Source organism: Hippichthys cyanospilos, chromosome 6 (assembly GCF_059441005.1).
Source record: "Hippichthys cyanospilos isolate Australia breed blue-spotted pipefish chromosome 6, RoL_Hcya_1.0, whole genome shotgun sequence".
NCBI classification, from domain to species: Eukaryota; Metazoa; Chordata; class Actinopteri; order Syngnathiformes; family Syngnathidae; genus Hippichthys; species Hippichthys cyanospilos.
In genome coordinates this window covers 14,421,760-14,445,580 of record NC_142374.1, presented here as the reverse complement: position 1 = coordinate 14,445,580, position 23,821 = coordinate 14,421,760, and the positions used below count along the sequence as shown (strand labels likewise).

Genomic DNA, 23,821 nt, shown 5'->3' with positions numbered 1-23,821 from the left:
AAAATTCATACAAAAATTTGAATGTCTGATGTGAGCTTTGTGCTTTTGACAGGAAATCTGCCCTAGTCCAAATAGTTTCTTCAAAACGCAATAAAAAAACTAAATAAAAGAAATTGTGCACTATTTAGCACAAAAAAGCTAAATAAAACACTATGTAACACATTCAATGGCATATTAGGGTCACCTACAGGAAAAAAAAAAAAAGACGAGATGAGATTTAACGTCATTGCACCAAGATACAAAGTAGCATCGTCATATTTAAAAACACACCACACCGAGATATAATGTCGTTGTACAATTAAAGCATTGATCTGTAGTCATTGCAGTATCAGTTGTTACAACCGAATTTAAACTTGACAGTACATTTCGCAATCGATAAATGTAGCTAGAAAGCGTCTGCTTGGGCGCAAACTGCCCAAAATGGTTGAAAGATGTTTTTTTACTGTCAGGGGACGAGAGAGCAGTCCCAGGAGCAGACAGCTAAGTGTTGACAGTCTCTTTATTTATTGTAAAGAAATGTCTGGCTTATGCTTATGGGCGTGAGAGGCAAGAGGCTTGCAGGCTGAAGGGAGCTCGGGTGGATTGTTTGTTATGGAGCACTGGCAGAATCATGGATAGGCAAGCGGAACAGGTCTTCTTACCGAAGCATCTGGCAGGCAGGAAGTCAGGGCCAAGCGGGGTCGATACATGAGTGGGCAAGAATAGTCGCCAGGCAGTAGTGATGGGTCGAACAGCACCGATGCACCAATAAAACAATTTTTGATTGTATTTATATAATGTAGACTGGATGAAAAAAAATTGGAACATTATGTGGACTATTACCAATGTTATCATTTAGCTTACAAGTACGTTCAAATTTAAATTTGATAAAATTAGTTGGCCCGCCAAGAACGTTTCTCCACTTTGGCAATTCCACACTTCCATACTTAATGACAAACACGTTGCGATAGTAATTTTCTTGACAGAAAAAAAACAAAACAAAACATCACATATTACTTGCATAATCCTTTTATTTCAATTCTAAATCAGTATCGTGGAATGAGAGCAGTCTCGATTGGTCGCTGCTCCTGTCCAACCTCTGGTGGGTGCCTACATACCCTATCGAAGAAAAATGGCAAATTAGAGACGCTAACTGTCACACACATATGAAACGAAATTCATTCATTCATTTACCACAGGATTGCAAACATATTCCACAGAGAGATACTTTGGAAGATGATCGCAAAACACTGGCTTCCCTAGATTGTAGTCACATGCTTCCAGGGTGCATGCGGAACTAGGCCCATCCTTGTCACACCTGTTAAAATATTCAAATGAGCGCTCAATTGAAAAAAAAAAAAATCACAAACATCTGACACAATTTTCATTGGATGGACACGTACCAATTCAGAACTCTAGTCATAGCTGCGGGACTGTCACAGAGAGTATACGTTGATGGTTCGTTAGTGCAGGTGTTCGCATCCAGACGGCCGTACTTGGCTTTAAGGATATTCAGTTTTCCGGTCTCTGAGATTAACATCAAAATCTCAAGTTGAACATTTCACAACACTATTTTTTTGGAAAATATCCTTAGATTTTAAAATGAACATCAAGGGTTAAGGTGAACGATGCTCACTTACCACAGCTGATAGTTTTAGATTCGCCTTCACAAATGACCTCGGTCATTAGGCCTATGAAAGCATTTGCAAATATTAATGACAATAAATACCAGGGTTGTTTTTCTTTCAAAGGCCACATAGAGAAACACAGAAGAATTCCAGGAGCCCTGATGCGAGCCCATGACCTCTGAACTGTGAGGCCATTGTGCAGATCACGCATTCAACTGACTACAGCAGCACGGCTTGTCAAAGCCAAAAAAATACCGGTACTAGAGTTCGTGACCTTAATTTCTTCAGGCTCTGCGAGGTTTTTACCTGCGGGTTCTTCCATACACGTGTAGGAGATCTGGAGGAAGTTGTCAGGTGACCAGTTTTCGACGAACATACTTTCATTGGCACTTGGCAGGCGGCACTGCTTTTCTCTATCACAGCTGTGGGATAAGGAGAGCTTTTTTGTAGCAAAGATTAGTTTATAACTAGTAACATATCAAATGACTTACATAGATTTCACCCAAGGGAAGAAAAATGGATGCAAGCCTCTGTCTTTTGAGACTTCGGCAGGCATCTGGCGATCAGAGCAGTCGGCATCGTCCTTCAAACCGTATTCTACATCCGTGACTTTTATTCTGGATCCATCAGCTAAAAGCCACAAAGTATATATCGTATCACACGGACACCGTTACATTTAGCAAGAGAGCAATGTGAGCAGTGAGGACACTTACGACACTCCATCTCAGGGTTGACTCCCGGGCACGCCACATCTACCAAAGTCTCTGCAGAAAGGATACTTCGGTTATTTGCAGGATTTTACACCAACATTGGGATTTCTGTAGAAACCATTACCTGCAGCCGATGTCCAACACCATGCTGCAACCACAACTACAGGACGGAAGATAGACATGCATTGACATGATAGACAATACGATTTTCCGGTCCTCGTCTGAATACTCACAAGAAACGACACTCCACTTAATGAAGAACATCTCGCCGGTTGAAATGAGGGATGGCTAGACTTCGTCTTATTTATATGTTGTGTTACTGAGGCATGCATGTTCAAAGTGGTAGGCAAACAAGGTGGAAAAAGCAAATGTTGTAAAAACGTGTTCGGCAAATATTGAAAAATACTTCACAGAGACCTCATAAAATGTCTTCAATTGTTTGTTTTAGGAAATGTTCTTTTCAGTTTGTGCAAATACAGTCATGAAGCCACTTCTTCCTTTGAGGTGTATTGAATCCATTTTTATTACAACCTTAAGTGACAAATTAGTCACGAATGAAAAGACGTACATAGCCTGTATAATATAGACCTTGAAAGTCGCACAATTTTTCAGTGTGATATTTATCCAAAAAAAAAAAATCCCTCAAAAGTGTCTCCAAGACATGATGTGGATTGACGCTCGCTTAATTGTGGTGAAGCGGCTTGGACTGGCCGTCGGGGAATGCGTATCATTGTCGTGAGGGTGTGAATGAGAACGCTTATGTTGTCACTCTCTTTCCTTGGACTAATTAAGCTGGGTCCCAAACGAACCACACAAACCATAACTGATGTACTTTTGAGGACACAGGCTTGATTAAGACAACATTGCTGAGTCATCTTGTCTTTTTTTTGTCAGTGGTTCTCAAATGGCGGTACTAGGACCCCCCTTTGACTTAATTAACCCCCTTAATTTACCCCCAAGTAACTTCAGGGGGTACTTCTGATTTTAAATATAACAAAGATCTGAACCTTTTTTTTTAAATAATTGTTGAATTAATTGTTTCAGGAAAATCCAAGTTCATGATTTAAATTTTATGTTCAGTAAGTTATTCAATTTCATTATTGAAAAAAAGTCAGATTCTTCCCTATCCTAGAACGGTTCGACCCAACTCCTCATTACCTGTCAAGTTATTGATTTATTTTTATGAACGCATCTCTAGTATGATCCCAAAGGGGGACAGTTTAAGTTGAATATTTTCCTGTGGACCGATAGGGTTTTATATTGATTTCTTTTTGAGAACAGATCTGAAACTTTATGTTGATTATTTTCTGGGGGACGAATATTTATTAATCATTAAGTTAATTATTTAGTTTTTTGAAGAGATCTCTAATCCCACAACCGGATGCTTAATGTTGAATATTTTTCTGTGGACAAATATTTTGTCATAATTATTTCTTTTTGAGAACAGAGCTGACACTTTGTGTTGATTATTTTTTTTCTGAACAAATGTATTTTTTTAATAATTAAGTTCATTATATATTTTACTGTACTGTAATCCCATATGTTGAATAGTTTTCTCTGGACAAACATTTCGTCGTAATTATTTGCTTTTGAGAACAGATCTGACACTTTATAATGATTATTTTTGTGAACAAATATTTTAAAATAATTAAGTTAATTATTTATTTTTCTGAACAGATCTCGATTGTAACCCCAAAACAGGACACTTTCTGTTAAATGTTTTTCCATGGAAAAATACATAAGTATTTTTTTTTTTTGAGAACTGGTCTAATTCTTTTTATCGATTGTATTTTTGTGGAAAAAATATTCATTGATTATAAAGTTATTTCTTTTTTCAAATGATCCAAAAGAGAATACTTTAGGGTCTTTTTTTTGTTGTTGTTGACCAAAACAAATGAAGTTTGAAAGGGTCTAAAGTTTAAAATATCAGACACTGATGGCATGTTAGGTCTTGTTTGTTTTTTTTTTCCAATCGAAAAACGCTTTGCACTGGGGTACTTGGCTGAAAATATATTTCACAGGGGGCCAAGAAAGTCTTGTGATGCCTATGCATGGCCTTTAGAGGGGAGTATTTCTTAATAAGAAAGTACATCAAATCAGCTTTCACGTATGCTAATTTTCTCATGACGGGACCCTGAAGAGGCATCAAGAAATTAAATTGTATATTAAGGGGTGGCAGATCGATGATATGGTTATCCCATCATCGTCAGCCGAGGGGAGAGTATGCTATATGAAGCGTAAAAGTTACTCAATTAAAGGAGCCACAAAAAAGCAAATCCTTTAACAGTTTGTCCACATTCTCTGAACAGCTTGCTCAAACACAGAGTAAAAAACGGATGCAAATATTTTGGCTCTGAGCAAAGCCTTCTGAAACTGACAAATGTTGACACAGCAAGATTTGCATACCGTGGGCAATTTTTGGAAAATTTTGTTTTATTTTTTTTTCTGATGGTACTGTGGGTTTGCAATATCTGTGGCAGTGGTTTCCATGTTTTTATTTTATTTTCAATTTAAATGTAGTCTCTTGAATGTAATCCTCTAAGTTTCTGGCCACAAATTTTGACCTTTGAGACAAATTTGCTAACAGAAAAAAAGAACTTTTGAGTCACCAAATGTGGAATGTGATCAGTAGAAACAGCAACCGTGTCAGCCTTTGAGAATCAAAGTGTGCTTAAGTCATTTGGGTCCATGACGCCAGCCTTTTATGAAGTGTGTCATCGCCTCTGTATTCATAAAGCCAGTTATTCTCTTCAGGCTTGTTCTGCAATGTTTGCTTTTGACCTCAGGTCTTAACTGTCCACGGCCCAGCTGGACAACACACCTCACTAGCTGCCACTCAAGGAGCAGAGTGAGAATATTGAGCACAATAGAGCACATCACAGGGTTCAGGGGCCACCAGGGTCTGGAGCCGGGCAGGGGCACGGTACCCAAGGCCACCCGTCAGGGTCTGGGATAGGACCCGGGCGTGGTATGGGACAAGGGCCAGAGCAGGGAGAAGGGAGCTATGATTCACCCATTAACTCTGTAATCAAAAATAGAAGCCATGGAATCTTCCCTGATCCTTCCAAAGGTAAGGACAACTCGTCCTGTGAACAAACCAATTCTTTTTAACGCTTCTTCACAGTGACTGATGGGACTTGACGCTTTATCGGGAGCCATTCATGTACACATGTGTGTGGGTCGACGTGTGTAAAGTACTCTGCATGTTTCTATTTACCTATGTTCTAAAGAGAATGAGAAGTTATTTCATTTATTTTCACGATTTTTCCCATATGACTAAATGTGGCTTCATTTAGTCAAATGTTGTGAGAATGATGTGAAAGAAAACAACCGATAAATGATCAAATACTGTGCAAGCCAAAAGTCTCACCACTGAGGAAAAAAATAGACTTACTAGAGGTAACTAAGTATACAGGACTGATAGTTAATATAGAGAACCTCGACCTGCAATTGACATTGTCGATATCTATCCATCCATCGATCTTCACCGCAGTATTCAGGAGATGGGTTGTGGGGGCTAGCAGCTTGAGCGGGGAAGCGCAGACTTCCCACTCCTCTGCCACTTCGTCCAGCTCCTCCGGGAAGATCCCCTGGCGTTCCCAGGCCAGTCGAGAGACATAGTCCCTCCAGCGTGTCCTGGGTCGTTCCCGGGGCCTCCTACCTGTGGGACATGCCCAGAACACCTCACCAGGAAGGCTCGCAATGGCGCTGTTTCCTGCTTTGACCGCCAGTTGTTGAGGGCAGTGGGAGTATAGAGGGTGCGGGGGCTGGGGGAGGAGCGGTTCAGGTGGGGAGCCTGTGTGCCACACCCATGTATTTGTGTGTGTGAATGTGTGTTTGCGTGAATTCGTGTGTGTATATATGTGTGGTGCCTTTTTGTGAGTGGTGATTTCACATGGTAAAGGCATGCAAACACACACAAAGAACGGCAGTACAGAAGCTGTAAGAACGGCGACAACATGCTTCTATATTTGAAAGACATTATAATAAATGTATTTATTCATTTATTTAGTTGATTTTTACATCTTCAGAGACTGCCGTTCCACACTGGTTTCAGGGTTTTGTAGAAACTGTATGCTGGGAAATGGCACTTGCACAATGTTATTATTAAAGGTTAATGTTTTGTAACATAGGTTTGATTGTTTATTTGTTTATTTAGACGAGTTGAATCCAGGAAAACAAGCTGAATAATTTGATTAATTAAAAGGACCTTTGCGTAGATCTGTATAACCGGCCTCATCTCTTCGATGATGATGGATAAGCACTGCAGACAGAGCAGAATGGGCTGCTTTATGGAAAAAAAAAAAGAATGTATAGGAGGATGCGCTGCTTCTTAGAAGCTAGGGATGAAATAAGGGTCTTCTTGCAATTCAAGAACCTTGGTTTAAAAATTGCTCGAGGTGTTTTGTTTTCTTTGCCCCGGATACCAAGGTATTTGTGCACACATCAGAGACGCCGTCATGCTGCAAAGAAATGTTAATACTCTGCTTTACAGGTAAACAGAAAGCCAACTTCAAAATAAACCTTATTAAAGCACGCAAATCCTTTTATTTTGTAATGTTTCCAGGACCGTGTTGTGACGTAACAGCTTGACTTATCTAATACAAATGTTGTTCCGGATGTCCTATATATAAACATGACATCTATCTAAAATCACGTTACGTTGACTTTGACTTATAGCATCCATTGCCAGTTTTACCAGTGGCTCTAGCACCATTATCTCTGGGTCTAGCATAAATCCGCCACTAGCAGAGAGCGTTTGAGTACTCCATAAAAGGCTGGCGTCATGGACACAAATGAATTAGCACACTTTGATTCTCACAGGATGACACAGTTGCTGTTTCCACTGATCACATTTCACATTTGGTGACTCAAAAGTTCTTTTTTCTGTCAGCAAATTTGTCTCAAAGGTCAAAATTTGTGGCCAGAAATTTGGAGGATGTGAAGGAGGAGGAGGAGAAGGAAGAAGAAGAAGAAAGTAATGTGCTGCGAAGCAGAGACTACATTTATATTAAAAATAAAATTAAATAATAATAAAAAATGATACCACTGCCACAGATATTACAAACCCACAATACCATCGGAGAAAAAAATTAAAACAAAATTTTACCAAATAAATGCCCACGCTATGCAAATTTTGCAGTGTCAACATTTGTCAGTTTCAGAAGGGTTGGCTCACAGCCAAAAGACTTACATCCGTTTTTCATTCTGTTTGAGCAAGCTGTTCAGAGAATGTGTACAAGCTGTTAAATGATTTGCTTTTTTGTGGCTCCTTTAATTGAGTAACTTTTACGCTTCATATAGCATACTCTCCCCTCGGCCGACGATGATGGGATAACCATATCATCGATATGTCACCCTTTAATAAACAATTTAATTTCTTGATGCCTTCTTCAGGGACCCGTCATGAGAAAATCAGCATACGAAAAAGTCGATTTGATGTTCTCAATAAAAAAATATTTTTTCCACAAAAATTTAATCGATAAAAAGTATCAGACCAGTTCTCAAAATAATATATATATATATATATATATATATATATATATATATATATATATATATATATATATATATATATATATATATATACACATATATATATATATATATATATATATATATACATGTATGTTTTTCCATGGAAAAACAGTTAACAGAAAGCGTCCTGTTTTGGGGTTACAATTGAGATCTGTTCAGAAAAATAAATAATTAACTTAATCATTTTAATATATTTGTTCACAAAAAATGATCAATATAAAGTGTCAGATCTGTTCTCAAAAGCAACTAATTATGACAAAATGTTTGTCCACAGAAAACTATTCAACATAAAGCATCCGGTTACAGGATGACAGTACAGTAGAAATTTCTTCACAAAAATAAATAATTAACTTAATGATTAATAACGATTAGTCCCTTAGAAAATGATCAACATAAATTGTAAAATCTGTTTTTAAAAAGAAATAATTATATATATATATTTTTTTTTTTTTCCACAGATAAATATTAAACAGAAAGCGTCCTGTTTGGGGGTTACAATCGAGATATGTTCACAAAAATACATAATGAACTTAATTGTTAAAAAAATAAATTTGTTCAGAAAAAAATAATCAACACAAAGTGTCAGCTCTGTTCTCAAAAAGAAATAATTATGACAAAATATTTGTCCACAGAAAAATATTCAACATTAAGCATCCGGTTGTGGGATTAGAGATCTCTTCAAAAAACTAAATAATTAACTTAATGATTAATAAATATTCGTCCCCCAGAAAATAATCAACATAAAGTTTCAGATCTGTTCTCAAAAAGAAATCAATATAAAACCCTATCGGTCCACAGGAAAATATTCAACTTAAACTGTCCCCCTTTGGGATCATACTAGAGATGCGTTCATAAAAATAAATCAATAACTTGACAGGTAATGAGGAGTTGGGTCGAACCGTTCTAGGATAGGGAAGAATCTGACTTTTTTTCAATAATGAAATTGAATAACTTACTGAACATAAAATTTAAATCATGAACTTGGATTTTCCTGAAACAATTAATTCAACAATTATTTTAAAAAAAAAGGTTCAGATCTTTGTTATATTTAAAATCAGAAGTACCCCCTGAAGTTACTTGGGGGTAAATTAAGGGGGTTAATTAAGTCAAAGGGGGGTCCTAGTACCGCCATTTGAGAACCACTGACAAAACAAAGACAAGATGACTCAGCAATGTTGTCTTATTCAAGCCTGTGTCCTCAAAAGTACATCAGTTATGGTTTGTGTGGTTCGTTTGGGACCCAGCTTAATTAGTCCAAGGAAAGAGAGTGACAACATAAGCGTTCTCATTCACACCCTCACGACAATGATACGCATTCCCCGACGGCCAGTCCAAGCCGCTTCACCACAATTAAGCGAGCGTCAATCCACGTCATGTCTTGGAGACACTTTTGAGGGATTTTTTTTTTTGGATAAATATCACACTGAAAAATTGTGCGACTTTCAAGGTCTATATTATACAGGCTATGTACGTCTTTTCATTCGTGACTAATTTGTCACTTAAGGTTCTAATAAAAATGGATTCAATACACCTCAAAGGAAGAAGTGGCTTCATGACTGTATTTGCACAAACTGAAAAGAACATTTCCTCAAACAAACAATTGAAGACATTTTATGTGGTCTCTGTGAAGTATTTTTCAATATTTGCCAAACACGTTTTTACAACATTTGCTTTTTCCACCTTGTTTGCCTACCACTTTGAACATGCATGCCTCAGTAACACAACATATAAATAAGACGAAGTCTAACCATCCCTCATTTCAACCGGCAAGATGTTCTTCATTAAGTGGAGTGTCGTTTCTTGTGAGTATTCAGACGAGGACCGGAAAATCGTATTGTCTATCATGTCAATGCATGTCTATCTTCCGTCTTGTAGTTGTGGTTGCAGCATGGTGTTGGACATCGGCTGCAGGTAATGGTTTCTACAGAAATCCCAATGTTGGTGTAAAATCCTGCAAATAACCGAAGTATCCTTTCTGCAGAGACTTTGGTAGATGTGGCGTGCCCGGGAGTCAACCCTGAGATGGAGTGTCGTAAGTGTCCTCACTGCACACATTGCTCTCTTGCTAAATGTAACGGTGTCCGTGTGATACGATATATACTTTGTGGCTTTTAGCTGATGGATCCAGAATAAAAGTCACGGATGTAGAATACGGTTTGAAGGACGATGCCGACTGCTCTGATCGCCAGATGCCTGCCAAAGTCTCAAAAGACAGAGGCTTGCATCCATTTTTCTTCCCTTGGGTGAAATCTATGTAAGTCATTTGATATGTTACTAGGTATAAACTAATCTTTGCTACAAAAAAGCTCTCCTTATCCCACAGCTGTGATAGAGAAAAGCAGTGCCGCCTGCCAAGTGCCAATGAAAGTATGTTCGTCGAAAACTGGTCACCTGACAACTTCCTCCAGATCTCCTACACGTGTATGGAAGAACCCGCAGGTAAAAACCTCGCAGAGCCTGAAGAAATTAAGGTCACGAACTCTAGTACCGGTATTTTTTTGGCTTTGACAAGCCGTGCTGCTGTAGTCAGTTGAATGCGTGATCTGCACAATGGCCTCACAGTTCAGAGGTCATGGGCTCGCATCAGGGCTCCTGGAATTCTTCTGTGTTTCTCTATGTGGCCTTTGAAAGAAAAACAACCCTGGTATTTATTGTCATTAAAATTTGCAAATGCTTTCATAGGCCTAATGACCGAGGTCATTTGTGAAGGCGAATCTAAAACTATCAGCTGTGGTAAGTGAGCATCGTTCACCTTAACCCTTGATCTTCGTTTTAAAATCTAAGGATATTTTCCAAAAAAATTGTGTTGTGAAATGTTCAACTTGAGATTTTGATGTTAATCTCAGAGACCGGAAAACTGAATATCCTTAAAGCCAAGTACGGCCGTCTGGATGCAAACACCTGCACTAACGAACCATCAACGTATACTCTCTGTGACAGTCCCGCAGCTATGACTAGAGTTCTGAATTGGTACGTGTCCATCCAATGCAAATTGTGTCAGATGTTTGTGATTTTTTTTTTTTTTTTCATTTGAGCGCTCATTTGAATGTTTTAACAGGTGTGACAAGGATGGGCCTAGTTCCGCATGCACCCTGGAAGCATGTGACTACAATCTAGGGAAGCCAGTGTTTTGCGATCATCTTCCAAAGTATCTCTCTGTGGAATATGTTTGCAATCCTGTGGTAAATGAATGAATGAATTTCGTTTCATATGTGTGTGACAGTTAGCGTCTCTAATTTGCCATTTTTCTTCGATAGGGTATGTAGGCACCCACCAGAGGTCGGACAGGAGCAGCGACCAATCGAGACTGCTCTCATTCCACGATACTGATTTAGAATTGAAATAAAAGGATTATGCAAGTAATATGTGATGTTTTGTTTTGTTTTTTTTCTGTCAAGAAAATTACTATCGCAACGTGTTTGTCATTAAGTATGGAAGTGTGGAATTGCCAAAGTGGAGAAACATTCTTGGCGGGCCAACTAATTTTATTAAATTTAAATTTGAACGTACTTGTAAGCTAAATGATAACATTGGTAATTGTCCCCATAATGCCACAGGGTAATGACTTGTGCAAGTCCACGTGTAACAGTGTTGCAAGGAATGTTCTAACACTAGAAGATGACTAGTGTTCCTTTTTCGCGTATCAAAAACTCCCTCCCGGTATTGCTTAGAAAGTCAAGGTTACTCATTCTGTGTGTGTGAGTTTAAAAGCGTTACACCCGGTCGCAAGATGGTGAACCAGCCTACTTCACTGCCTATGACCAAAAAAACAAACAAAAAAAACAACACACCCCTAGCTTAATTTTAGTGCAGGTCAACCTTGTATACAGTCGTGAACATATTAAAAAAAAAGTAAAATATAAATATAAAACACAAAAAATGTAAAAATGTTTAAGCATATATCACTATATACGAGGAGGCTAAGAACAAGATGTCACTAAAAGCAAAAAAAACATGAATAAATAATAAAGATGAGAATAATGGAGGATTTGTTGCGTTGTGCCATTTATTTCTGCTTCTTTTGAGGTACTTCTATGCAACATTTGATTTTTTTTTTAGTAATTCAATGTCTGTTTGTTGAAGCATAAGGTCTAAAACAAAAAACGAAAGGAGAGGAGTATTTTATTTTGTAACAGATTTGAATCTATTTATGGGCGTGTAAGCTTGTGCACTTTATCGTTTCCTTCGTATATGTGTTTTAGAACTTCTGCACAGGAATGAGTTGAAAATGTGGCGGTAGAACGTTTAATTGTGACGTGTGTTCATCTGTGTCTATGTAGCTAATTTTAAAGAACAACAAAAATAAATGTACATTGGGATTCTCACAAAAGCCAATGCACAATCCGACCACACACACATGAACGACAGTCAAATGTACAGCAAGTGAAAGCTTTGTTTCCATGCAAAATTCTCGCTTAATGACTGTTCTCTTGTTCGACTCTTCACCGTTCGTTATGTTGCCTGTTGATTGTGATAACATCCATGTGCGTGAATGTGACTTTGACAGTGTACATAAAGTGTTTATTTTCTACAGAGTGAATGTTTATTTTGTCTGAATATGAGCATGCGAGGAGGAGTGGTCAAAAAGAGATATAAAGTAAATGTACAGTAAATGTGTGTCTATATTTGTACAACAAAAATGAGGGGGTAAAAATTGTCTCCATGTTGTGGGTGTTGCATGTTTGGTCCGACCTTATGTATAGATTAATCTGTCTGCTGACTGTAAAGAAATATGCTTGTAAAATGGTCTTGTTTTTCCACCCTAAAAAACAATATTGTAACGGTTTTGTGATTGTACACAGGATGTGTTTAGACATTATGCAAAATGTGCTGTAAAAATTAAAAGAACCCCCAGCCACCCCTCCATGAGTCAAAAATAATAAATATTAAGAAGAGACTATATTACAAATACAGAGTGATTTGGTTTTTCATTTCATGAGTCAAACATGTGTTTTCAAATATGTTTCATGGGAATAACGACATTTTTAGTGATTCATGACTTCCCACTCCAAACCCCCGGCTCCTGAATTGCGACACCCGACTCAGAATCATCTGAATCAGGTGCGGTTCAAAAGGAAACATCTAAAACACGTAGGATAGTGGCCCTCCAGGATAAGAGTTTGACACCTGTGACAGAGACACAAAGTGACCTGCACCTTTATTACTCTGGTTCTGTTCCTTTTGGTACGCCAAACCGAACGCTGTACCTCCACAACCCTGAAAATAGACCACTTATTTATGTTGATCAATATGATAAAGTTTTTGGACTCAAAATGTCCAAATGTGCAAAATTCATACAAAAATTTGAATGTCTGATATGAGCTTTGTGCTTTTGACGGAATTTCTGCCCTGGTTAAAATAGTTTCTTCAAAACGCAATGATAAAACTAAATAAAATAAATTGCGCACAGAATAACTAAATAAAATAAAATACACATATTTAATATGGCGTTATATTTGTGCCAAAATTCCAAGTGCGTGGAAAAAAAATTTGAGCGGAGAAAATCAAACTGAGCGAACGCAAACAGATTTTGAGCGCAAGAAAAAAAACAATTGAGCGCGTAATGATAAGAGTTTGAGCGCGTGTGGATGGATTTTGAACAAAGAAATAGAAATTGCTCGCTCAAAATTCCGTTTTGCTCGCTCGGGGTAGCCCTCTCTCGCTCTCGCTCGCGATACTCCTCCCCCCCTTGCTCAACATTGCGTTTGCTCAATATTGAGCTCTCACTCGCCTGAGTCGTCCTCTGCGCTCGCTCAGTTCTGCTCACACGTTACGTTTGTGCCACAAAACCAGCCAATCAGAGCTTGTAAAAGCACTTTGATTGACAGCTTGGTATCCAATGAGATTGCTTGTACGCTATCCGTTGACGCACTCTTATTTGCCCTGTGTTCAGCTGGAAAGGGCGCTCAAAATTTTTTTCCGCTTGCGCGTGATTGTGGCACAAATATAATGCCATAATTTACCACATTCAATGGCATATTAGGGTCACCTACAAGAAAAAAAGACAAAATGAGATTTAAAGTCATTGCAAGATAAAAAGTGGCATCGTCGCATTTAAAAACATACCACACCAAGATATCGTGTAGTGGTGCAATTAAAGCATTGATCTGTAGTCATTGCAGTATCAGTTGTTACAACCGAATTTAAACTTGACAGTACATTTTGCAACCAATAAATGTGGCTAGAAAGCGTCTGCTTAGGCGCAAACTGCCCAAGATGGTTAAAAGATGGTTGTTTACTGTCAGGGGATGAGAGAGCAGTCCCAGGAGCAGACAGCTAAGTGTTGACAGTCTCTTTATTTATTGTAAAGAAATGTCTGGCTTATGCCTATGGGCGTGAGAGGCAAGAGGCTTGCAGGCTGAAGGGAGCTCGGGTGGATTGTTTGTCATGGAGCACTGGCGGAAGCGTGGATAGGCAAGTGGAACAAGTCTTCTTACCGAAGCATCTGGCAGGCAGGTAGTCAGGGCCAAGCGGGGTCGAAACACGAGTGGGCAGGAGTAGTCGCCGGGCAGTAGTGATGGGTCTGGCAGCACCCATGCACCAATAAAACAATTTTTGATTGTATTGATATAATGAAGACTGAATGAAAAAAAATTGGAACATGCACAAGTCAGTACCCTATGGCATTATGTGGACAATTATCGATTTTAACATTTAGCTTACAAGTATGTTCAAATTTAAATTTGATAAAATTAGTTGGACCGCCAAGAATGTTTCTCACTTTGGCAATTCCACACTTCCATTGTTATGACCCGTGGGTCATATGTAGTTTTTGTATGTGTTCTGCTGTGTTCTCCTTTGTTTGTGTGTGTGCGTGTGTGTGAGTGCGTTTTGGTTGGAGTGTGTCAATTGTGTGCAGGTGGTGTCATCCCATTGGCTGGCTCTCCTGATTTGCCGCCCTGTTTAAACAGCCCACAGACCAAACTCTTTCTCTCTCCTTGTCATCCCACCGCCAGAAAACGCCACCAGGAACTGTTAAAAATAGTGTTAGCAGTGCTTGTTAGCTGTGTTTGTTAGCTATGTTTGTAAGAATCTGTAGATCCAGCAGTAGTAGGAGGGAGACGCCGTTTTTGTTTAACCCACATGTTTAGCACACATGTTATATTCATATATACATGCATATTCCTTTTATTTCCATTCTAAATCAGCATCACAGAATGAGAGCAGAGTCTCGATTGGTTGCTGCTCCTGTCCGACCTCTGGTGGGTGCCTACATACCCTATCAAAGAAAAATGGCAATTTAGAGACGCTAACTGTCACACACATATGAAACGAAATTCATTCATTCATTTACCACAGGATTGCAAACATATTCCACAGAGAGATACTTTGGAAGATGATCGCAAAACACTGGCTTCCCTAAAGCGTAGTCACATGCGTCCAGGGTGCATGCGGAACTAGGCCCATCCTTGTAACACCTGTTAAAACATTCAAATGACCCCTCAAATGAAAAACAAAATCATAAACATCTGAAACCATTTGCATTGGATGGACACGTACCAACTCAGAACTCTAATCATAGCTGAGGGACTATTACAGAAAGTATAAATTGATGATTCGTTAGTGCAGGTGTTTGCATCCAGACGGCCATACTTCGCTTTCAGGATCACCAATGTTCCACTCTCTGAGATTAACATAAAAATCAAAAGATGAACATTTCACAACACTTTTTTTTGGAAAATATCCTTAGATTTTAAAATGAACATCAAGGGTTGAGGTGAACGACGCTCACTTACCACATCCGATAGTTCTAGAATCACCTTCACAAATGACCTCAGTCATTAGTCCTATGAAAGCATTTTCAAATTTTAATGACAATAAATACCAGGGGTGTTTTTCTTTCAAAGGCCACATAGAGAAACACAGAAGAATTCCAGGAGCCCTGATGCGAGCCCATGACCTCTGAACTGTGAGGCCATTGTGCAGATCACGCATTCAACTGACTACAGCAGCACGGCTTGTCAAAGCCAAAAAATTACCGGTACTAGAGTTTGTGACCTTAATTTCTTCAGGCAGTGCGAGGTTTGTACCTGCGGGTTCTTCTTCACACGTGTAGGAGATCTGGAGGAAGTTGTCAGGTGACCAGTTTTCGACGAACATAGTTGCATTGGCCTTTGCCAGGCGGCACTGCTTTTCTTTATCACAGCTGTGGGATAAGGAGAGGTATTTTGTAGCAAAGATTAGGTCACACCTAGTAACATATCAAATGACTTACATCGATTTCACCCAAGAGACAAAAATTGGATGAAAACCCTTGTCTTTTGAGACTTTGGCAGCCATCTGGCGAGCAGAGCAGTCAGCATCATCTTTCAAACCGTATTCTACAGTCGTGACTCTTATTCTGGATCCATCAGCTAAAAGCCACAAAGTATATATCGTATCACACGGACACCGTTACATTTAGCAGGACAGCAATGTGAGCAGTGAGGACACTTACGACACTTCAACTCAGGGTTGACTCCCGGGCATGCCACATCTACCAAAGTCTCTGCAGAAAGGATACTTCGGTTATTTGCAGAATTTTACACCATTATTGGGATTTCTGTAGAAACCATTACCTGCAGCTGATGTCCAACACCATGCTGCAACCACAACTACAGGACAAAATAGACATGCATTGACATGATAGACAATATGATTTTCCAGTCCTCATCTGAATACTCACAAGAAACGATACTCCACTTAATGAAGAACATCTCGCCAGTTGAAATGAGGGATGGTTAGACTTTGTCTTATTTATATGTTGTGTCCAGTTTACTTACTGAGGCATGCATGTTCAAAATGGTAGGCAAACAAGGTGGAAAAAGCAAATATTGTAAAAACATGTTTGGCAAATATTGAAAAATGATTCATACAGACCACATAAAATGTCGTCCATTGTTTTTTAGGAAATGTTCTTGACAGTTATTTGACTGTATTTACACAAAATACAGTCATGGAGCCACTTTTTCCCTTGAGGTGTATCGGAAGCATTTTTATTAGAACCTTAAGTGACAAATTAGTCACAAATGAGAATAGGTACATAGCCTGTATTATATTGACCTTGAATGTAGGACAATTTTTCAGTGTAATATATATATATATATATATATAACATTTAAAAATCCCTTAAAAGTGTCTTCAAGATGTGACGTGGATTGATGCATGCTCAATTGTGGTGAAGCGGCTTGGACTGACAGTCAGGGGATGGGTATCCCTTTCTTGAGGGTTTGAATGACAACATTTGTTGTCACTCTCCTTCCTTGGACTAAACTGGGTCCCAAACGAACCACACAAACCATAAATGATGAACTTTTGAATTTGAGAACACAGGCTTGAATAATCCAATATTGCTGATTCATCTTGTTTTCTTTTTTCTTTTTTTTTTGTCAGTAGTTCTCAAATGGGTGTACTAGCACCCCCAAGTAACTTCAGTTAGAAAAGTTGAATTAATTGTTTCAGGAAAATCCAAGTTCATGATTTAAATTTTATGTTCAGTAAGTTATTCAATGTCATTATTTTAAAAACTCAGACACTTCCCTATCCTAGAATGGTTTGACCCAACTTGTCACGTGTCACTCCTCATTACCTGTAAAGTTAATGATTTATTTTTTTGAACACATCTCTAGTATGATCCAAAAGGGGGACACTTTAAGTTGAATATTTTCTTGTGGACAAATATTTATAATTTATCATTTTCGAGAACAGATCTGACACTTTATGTTGCTTATTTTCTTTTATTAATCATTAAGTTAATGATTTCTTTTTGTGAAGAGATCTCTACTGTTCTGTAATCCCACAACCGGACGCTTTATGTTAAATATTTTTCCGTGGACAAATATTTTGTCATAGTTATTTCTTTTTGAGAACAGATCCGACATTTTATGTTCATTTTTTTTGTGATAAATATTTTGAAATAATTGATTACAGATCTCGAAACCCCAAAACAGAACACTTTCTGTTTAATATTTTTCCGTGGGAAAACATATATTTATATATCTTTTTTGAGAACAGATCTGATATTTCTTATTATTTTTTTGTGGAAAATATTTATTGATAATGGTTATTTCTTTTTTCATATGATCCAAAAGAGGATACTTTAGGCTGATTATGTTTTTGTTGACCAAAACAAATGAAGTTTGAAAAGGTCTAACGTTTAAAACATCAGACACTGATTGCATGTTTAAGTCTTTTTTTCCAATCGAAAAATGCTTTGCACTGGGGTGTCTGGCTGAAAAGATATTTCACAGGGGATACGTCACTGAAAAAAGGGTGAGAACCACTACTCTACAGGCCCAACAAAGTCTTGTGATGCCTATGCATGGCCTTTAGAGGGGAGTATTTCCTAATAAGAAAGTACATCAAATAAGCCTTCACGTATGCTGATTTTCTCACGATGGGTCCCTGAAGAGGCATCAAGAAATTAAATTGTATATTAAGGGGTGACATATCGATTATATGGTTATCCCATCAACGTTGGCCTATGGGAGAGTATGCTATATGAAGCGTAAAAGTTACTCAATTAAAGGAACCACAAAAATGCAAATCATCTAAAAGCCGTACACATTCTCTGAAGAGCTTGCTCAAACACAAAGTAAAAAAAGGATGTAAATCTTTTGTCTGTGAGCGAACCCTTCTGAAACTGACAAATGGTGACACAGCAAAATTTGCATACAGTGGGCATATATTTGGTCAAGTTTTGTTTTAGTTTTTTCTCTGATTGTACTGTGGTTGTGTAATGTCCGTGGCAGTGGTTTCATTTTTCTTTTCTTTTTTTTTTTAATTTAAATTCCTTCACAACCTCCAAATTTCTGGCCACACATTTTGACCTTTGAGACAAATTTGCTGACAGAAAAAATAACTTTTGAGTAATGGTGCTTGAGTCACTGGTAAAACTGGCAATGGATGCTGTACGTCAAAGTCAACATAACGTGATTTTAGATAAATGTAATGTTTAAATAGGACTTCCGGAACAACATTTGTATTAGAAAGACACGTCAAGCAGTTACGTCACGACACGGTCCTGGAAACACTTCAAAACAAAAGGATTTGTGTGATTATATTATTTCATAAGGTTTATTTTGAAGTTGGCTTTCTGTTTACCAGTCAAGCAGAGTATTAACATTTTTTTGCAGCAAGACGGCATCTCTGATGTGTACACTAATAAGGTGGTATCCGGGGCAAGGAAAAAAAAAAACGCCTCGAGCAATTTGTGAAGCAAGGTACTTGAATTGCTAGAGGACTCTTTTCATCCCTAGCTTCCAAGTATGTTTGTTGATGTTATTTGCCACAAAGTGTAAAATCGCTGCTTGGTGGTGAAGTGATGCCTCCATGAATAAAATTACAATCCAATTTCTTTATTACTATGTCTTTGTCCCACGTCGGGCTTGAAGTGACCTCTCGCCATGTAGCGAGCCCCTGGCACTGGCCTTTTCTCAGCAATGCCCTCCCAAAACAGAGTTAAAATGTGTGGTAATCTTTTATCCATGGGGCACATTGAAAAAATTTAGAAGTGTTTTAAATGCTGAAAAAAACCCAAAAATGTCTCCTTTAAATGCAAGAATCCCATCAAGAGCTGTGAAAAGATTACCATGATCACATTTGTAAGTCCTTCCAGATTTTAGGAGCTCTATTGTCAAAGCCTCGTTGTATTCGAAATAAAAGGTGTTGCTGGCATGAGTCTGACACCTATTATTCAGGATGTACTGATATGTTTCCTTGTTAATAAGAAAAAAAAAGTAATGAATATCTGCCGAGGGAGCCTGTCTTCACTTTTTCCTCGCTATTATATCGCTGCACACGCCGAACACCCTCTCCTGAAGCGACCATTCTTGTCTTCGCTACCCTCGTCCCGGAGCAGTCTGGGAAGTGTCTGAAAAGGTATCTTGGCATAATTTGGAGAACAGACGAGACGATGAGATGAATGCAACCGTGTTTGCTGGGAGGGGAGACACACAGCGGAGAGAGAAGGGAAGGGAAGGGAAGGGAAGGGAAGGGAAGGGAAGGGAAGGGGGGAACAAGAAGAGGAGGACGAGGAGGAGGGTGAGAGGACACCAGAGATGGTGTGTGGTTGCCTGGCAACCATTGATAACCAAGTCCCTGAGCATCCTGCCTGTGCTGCCGCACTCCCCAGCTCCAGGGCTGCATCACACACACGCACACACACCATGTCCAATTTCCCCCAATCAAAATGCTGATGTTCGTCTAATTCAGAAGTGCCAACAGAAAATATCAAGTTAGCGCAATATGATGCAAATCCACTGAGAATTCCACGGGAAACACACAAAGTAGGAAAGTAATGGGTTCAGACTGGATTGCGCACGCAAACAGATGTGGAAACTGATCCACTATCTGGCGCACACAGGGGCATCATTTTCCTGCTGTTCATTGTGTGCATTTTGGGAGGAGTAGAGACGAGTAAATACATTTACCATGCTCAATGTGGTGTATCAAATCAAATAAAAAAAATGCATTGGCTGATTTTGCTTCTTTGAATACTGGATCTGAAATGCAGGTGCGGGGGCACAAATGTGCAAAACCATGCCTATGGTAACTGTACCGTCGATGAGACGTATGCAAAATTGTAGTAATTATTTATTGTTTTTTTATTCATTTTATTTTTATTTTTTTTCAAATTTTCAACTTTTGAAATGACAAATTAATCAAGTTAATTTGAGTTACTGGCCATCCCTAATTTATGTATTCATCATTGTTTCCATATAGGGTTCTGTATTTAAAATTGTGGCTGGTTGTGACTTTTTTTTTATATACATCGGTTGCCTTAGCGTTGCATTCCTTGTTTTGTTTGCTTTGACAGTATTTACGAAGTGCGACGCTCTCTTTTACAGTGTTATCACAAGATCTAGTCAAGCTCTAGTTTACAGCGTTATCACAAGATCCAGTCAAGCTTTAGTTTCCGAGTCTACTTTCTTTCTGTGGTTATATTGGAGTTTTGTGTATTAAGACTTCTATTTTTCCACTTTTGTGTCCTCTCTGCTCATCGGACACATTAGCATTGATGAAGGAATTACATATAATTTTTTTCTTCTTACTTATTCCAAAGGTTTCATAATTGTTGTTGAAAGGTCATTTTCAATGTCTCAATTCTCTTTAATCCTTTTTTAATAGCATTTATTTAAAACTTTCAAAGTCTTTGACTTGTATTTGTACACTTTATATTTGACACTCTCTGAATTTTAAAAGCATGATTATTCCAAATCACTTGTAATATCCAACGCATTTTGTTCACCAGGTCCTGAGTTAGTGTCGCACGGCGAGTCTAATGATTAGCAAATCTGCCTCACAGTTTCTGAGCTTGCTGGACACGTTATCCTCGTGCTTGCGTGGGCTGTCTCCGGGTATTCCTTTCACAGTCCAAAATCAGCCTTGTTTAATTTAACTGAAGATGGTCAGTTTTCCGTAGTTGTGAATGTGACTGCGAATGCGTATTTGTCTATATGTGCCCTGGAACTGCCTGGCAATCAGATCAGGGTGCATACTGCCAAATGTCAGCAGGGATGGGTTGCAACCCACCCACACTGGTACTAATTTGATTTCATAAACTGCAACAGGAGGTTTCTTTTGCTTTGAAATTTCGTTGGTGGGTCTTATGCATGAAATCAATTTTGTCATTTGAGTGATGATTATTCCCATGTGGCATTCGCATTTTCATCTTGTCACTCAAGCGCCTTGGTGGCATTGTAATTCAATTTGTGTTTAATACTGCGCCTTGTGAAATAAGGTGAACCTCACTATTTGAATTACACAAATTTCACTCTTCATTGGTCAGTACTAGATAGTAGCTTAATAAACGAGACACTAAAAGGGACATCTGGATGGACAGTCAAGACAGAATGACTGACAGTGGCAGTCTCTGTATTTAATGCAAAATTGGTGGTCGGCGGTAATGACAAAATTCAAATGACAAAAAACACTCAATGACATCATTGACCAGGTCCATCAGTTATATGTTATATTGGGGTGGCAAGTCTGGTGCTTGAGAACCTCAATCTAGCCCTTTATGCTTCAACTAGCCTACACATTTAATTATGATCAGGAGTGTTGAGTGAGGGAAACTGGATTGTGACTCTTTAGAACCATACTTGGCCAACCCGCTCAAATATTTTGAAGGTATCTTGAAGATTATGCTTGATTTGCACTCATGTAACTCTTCATTTTATAAAAATGTAAAGAATACTTGCTGTCGCATCAGCTCCTTATTTGCAGTATTTAATTACTAATGTGAAGTTATTACATTATAATGTTGTTGCATTCATTAGGTCTGATTTGAGTTGTTGTTTTACCTGATATTATTATACCCGATTGAATTGTCTATCTGCCATTTTAGCTATCTGTTTAGTTGTCTGTTGGTCTATGTCTGGTGAGCTAGTTATGAGCTGTCTGTCTGTCTATCTATCTACATTTGTTGTGTGTGTGTGTGTGTGTGTGTGTGTGTGTGTGTGTGTGTGTGTGTGTGTGTGTGTGTGTGTGTGCGCGTGTGTGTGTGTGTGTAAGAGAAAGCGAGAGAGAGAGAAAGAGAAAGAGATGCTGTTTAAATGCTAAATGAATAAGTTAGTCTGACAAAGACTGCAAGAGGAGGGAAGTAAGAGAGACACTAGTAGAACGAGTGATCCAGACTGGTAGAGAGTGACACAGAGAGAGAGAGAGAGAGAGAGAGAGAGAGAGAGAGAGAGAGAGAGCGAGAGAGAGAGCGAGAGAGAGAGGAGAGTGAGAGAGAGAGAGAGAGAGAGAGAGAGAGGGAGAGGGAGAGAGACAGACAGAGAGACAGACAGAGAGAGAGAGAGACATACATCTCTGTAGGAGAGATGCGTGAGGGTCGTTTATCCATCGGGAAGAGAGAGAGAGAAGCAGACAGACAGGTGGGTAAAGACAGAGTGAATGAGTGAACTATAGGGAGAGCACTTGATAGCGACTGCTCTAGAAGTATGTGTTGTGATGACAGAAAGACAGTTTGAGAGAAGGGGAGATCAAGTGAGTGAGGAACAGAGACAGTTTGAAATTGGTAGAGATAAGGAGAGAGAGAGAGAGAGAGAGAGAGAGAGAGAGAGAGAGAGAGAGAGAGAGAGAGAGAGAGAGAGACATACATCTCTATAGGAGAGATGCGTGAGAGGCGTTCATCCATCGGGAGGAGGAGGGGCTCCGGCGCTACCTGTCCTCTCGGTGCCGTCTGCTGTCGCTCTGACCAGATTAGAAGCGTTCAAGCTTTCCAACAGCGAGAACCGAGGAGTCACCGAGAGTGACTCGGAGCGTCACGCCGCCACTCTCGCTCATTCATCGGCGGCGGGGAGAGCCACATTCGGTCCCCACCCACCTCCAGAGCGCCCCTCACACACACGTCGTTTTCCGATGGATACCTGCAGGGCGCACGCCTGGGTGTTCCAGGTCCTGCTCCTCCTGAGCGCCGCTCGGGCTTCCCAGTTTCCCTCCCAGCTCCTGTAAGTATTTAATCCAATTGATCCGCTCTGTCTTTCTTTATCTTCTCCTCTTGTCTTCAAGGAGCCCCTCCTGCGAACACGCTCTTGATTTGTTTTTATGAAGCATTCGCGTGGCGTGGGTTGTCTGTCTGTGCGATCAATATGCGCGCGTGGGATGGGAGGATGTCACCCACCTTTCGTGTGCGTGCGCGTGTCTTCTGTCATCATCTACAAGTTGTTCTTGAACTGGTTTGTCCCGCAACCACTGTATTAAAAAAATAATATGATATTGTGATTGTGGCTCAGGGATATGCGCTATGCTTTATAAAGTATACATAACACATCTAGAGTGCTGGAAATAATACGTCCCTTATGGAGGCCCATTATTCCTCGGCTCCTATAGTTAGAAACGCATACTATGCTTTATGTTTAAAATTATATTCCATTTATATAAATAAAAGCAATAAGCAAATAAGCAAATTACAACAATAATGATAAATCATTGTAATTCCTTGGTTTATTTTGTGAACGAAATAATCATGTACACTATAAA

General features: G+C 39.1%; 4 protein-coding genes across 4 annotated transcripts in view; 2 read left to right on the top strand and 2 right to left on the bottom strand.

Annotated features, from left to right (window-relative positions):
- Positions 1-1,025: 1,025 nt before the first annotated feature.
- LOC148422302 (L-rhamnose-binding lectin CSL3-like) lies at positions 1,026-23,103 on the bottom strand (the record flags this gene model as incomplete). The annotated part of the gene is made up of 9 exons (XM_088416608.1): positions 1,026-1,098; positions 1,208-1,297; positions 1,383-1,506; positions 1,620-1,670; positions 1,914-2,029; positions 2,099-2,237; positions 2,321-2,371; positions 2,442-2,477; positions 23,004-23,103. Coding segments are annotated over 9 exons (780 nt in total), but the record flags the coding sequence as incomplete, so codon positions are not given.
- On the top strand, positions 9,847-11,131 carry LOC148422304 (L-rhamnose-binding lectin CSL3-like). The gene is made up of 7 exons (XM_088417880.1): positions 9,847-9,887; positions 9,971-10,109; positions 10,179-10,294; positions 10,538-10,588; positions 10,702-10,825; positions 10,914-11,037; positions 11,113-11,131. The coding sequence occupies exons 1-7, from the start codon at positions 9,878-9,880 to the stop codon at positions 11,119-11,121; spliced, it is 573 nt and encodes a 190-aa protein (XP_088274006.1). The 5' UTR covers positions 9,847-9,877; the 3' UTR covers positions 11,122-11,131.
- On the bottom strand, positions 14,968-16,626 carry LOC148422303 (L-rhamnose-binding lectin CSL3-like). Its single transcript, XM_088416344.1, has 9 exons — positions 16,521-16,626; positions 16,414-16,449; positions 16,293-16,343; positions 16,071-16,209; positions 15,886-16,001; positions 15,592-15,642; positions 15,356-15,479; positions 15,150-15,273; positions 14,968-15,074 (listed from the first exon to the last, which is right to left on the bottom strand). The coding sequence occupies exons 1-9, from the start codon at positions 16,549-16,551 to the stop codon at positions 15,066-15,068; spliced, it is 681 nt and encodes a 226-aa protein (XP_088272470.1). The 5' UTR covers positions 16,552-16,626; the 3' UTR covers positions 14,968-15,065.
- cacna2d1 (calcium voltage-gated channel auxiliary subunit alpha2delta 1) overlaps positions 22,964-23,821 on the top strand; it is an 84,488-nt gene continuing 83,630 nt past the window's right edge. Inside the window, exon 1 of the mRNA XM_088416343.1 lies at positions 22,964-23,289. Within this exon, the coding sequence (XP_088272469.1) occupies positions 23,201-23,289 (89 nt within the window). The 5' untranslated portion in view covers positions 22,964-23,200. The remainder of the gene's footprint in view (positions 23,290-23,821) is intronic.

Excerpts from the sequence above, each read along its gene's own strand:
- LOC148422304 (XM_088417880.1), top strand. Across the intron at positions 10,295-10,537 it reads GTGTATGGAAGAACCCGCAG|GCCTAATGACCGAGGTCATT; the intron begins GTAAAAACCTCG and ends ATGCTTTCATAG. Across the intron at positions 10,589-10,701 it reads ATCTAAAACTATCAGCTGTG|AGACCGGAAAACTGAATATC; the intron begins GTAAGTGAGCAT and ends TGTTAATCTCAG.
- LOC148422303 (XM_088416344.1), bottom strand. The coding sequence starts at position 16,551 with ATGTTCTTCATTAAGTGGAGTATCGTTTCTT. Across the intron at positions 16,450-16,520 it reads TAAGTGGAGTATCGTTTCTT|TTGTGGTTGCAGCATGGTGT; the intron begins GTGAGTATTCAG and ends TTTGTCCTGTAG. Across the intron at positions 16,002-16,070 it reads GTCTCTTGGGTGAAATCGAT|CTGTGATAAAGAAAAGCAGT; the intron begins GTAAGTCATTTG and ends CTTATCCCACAG.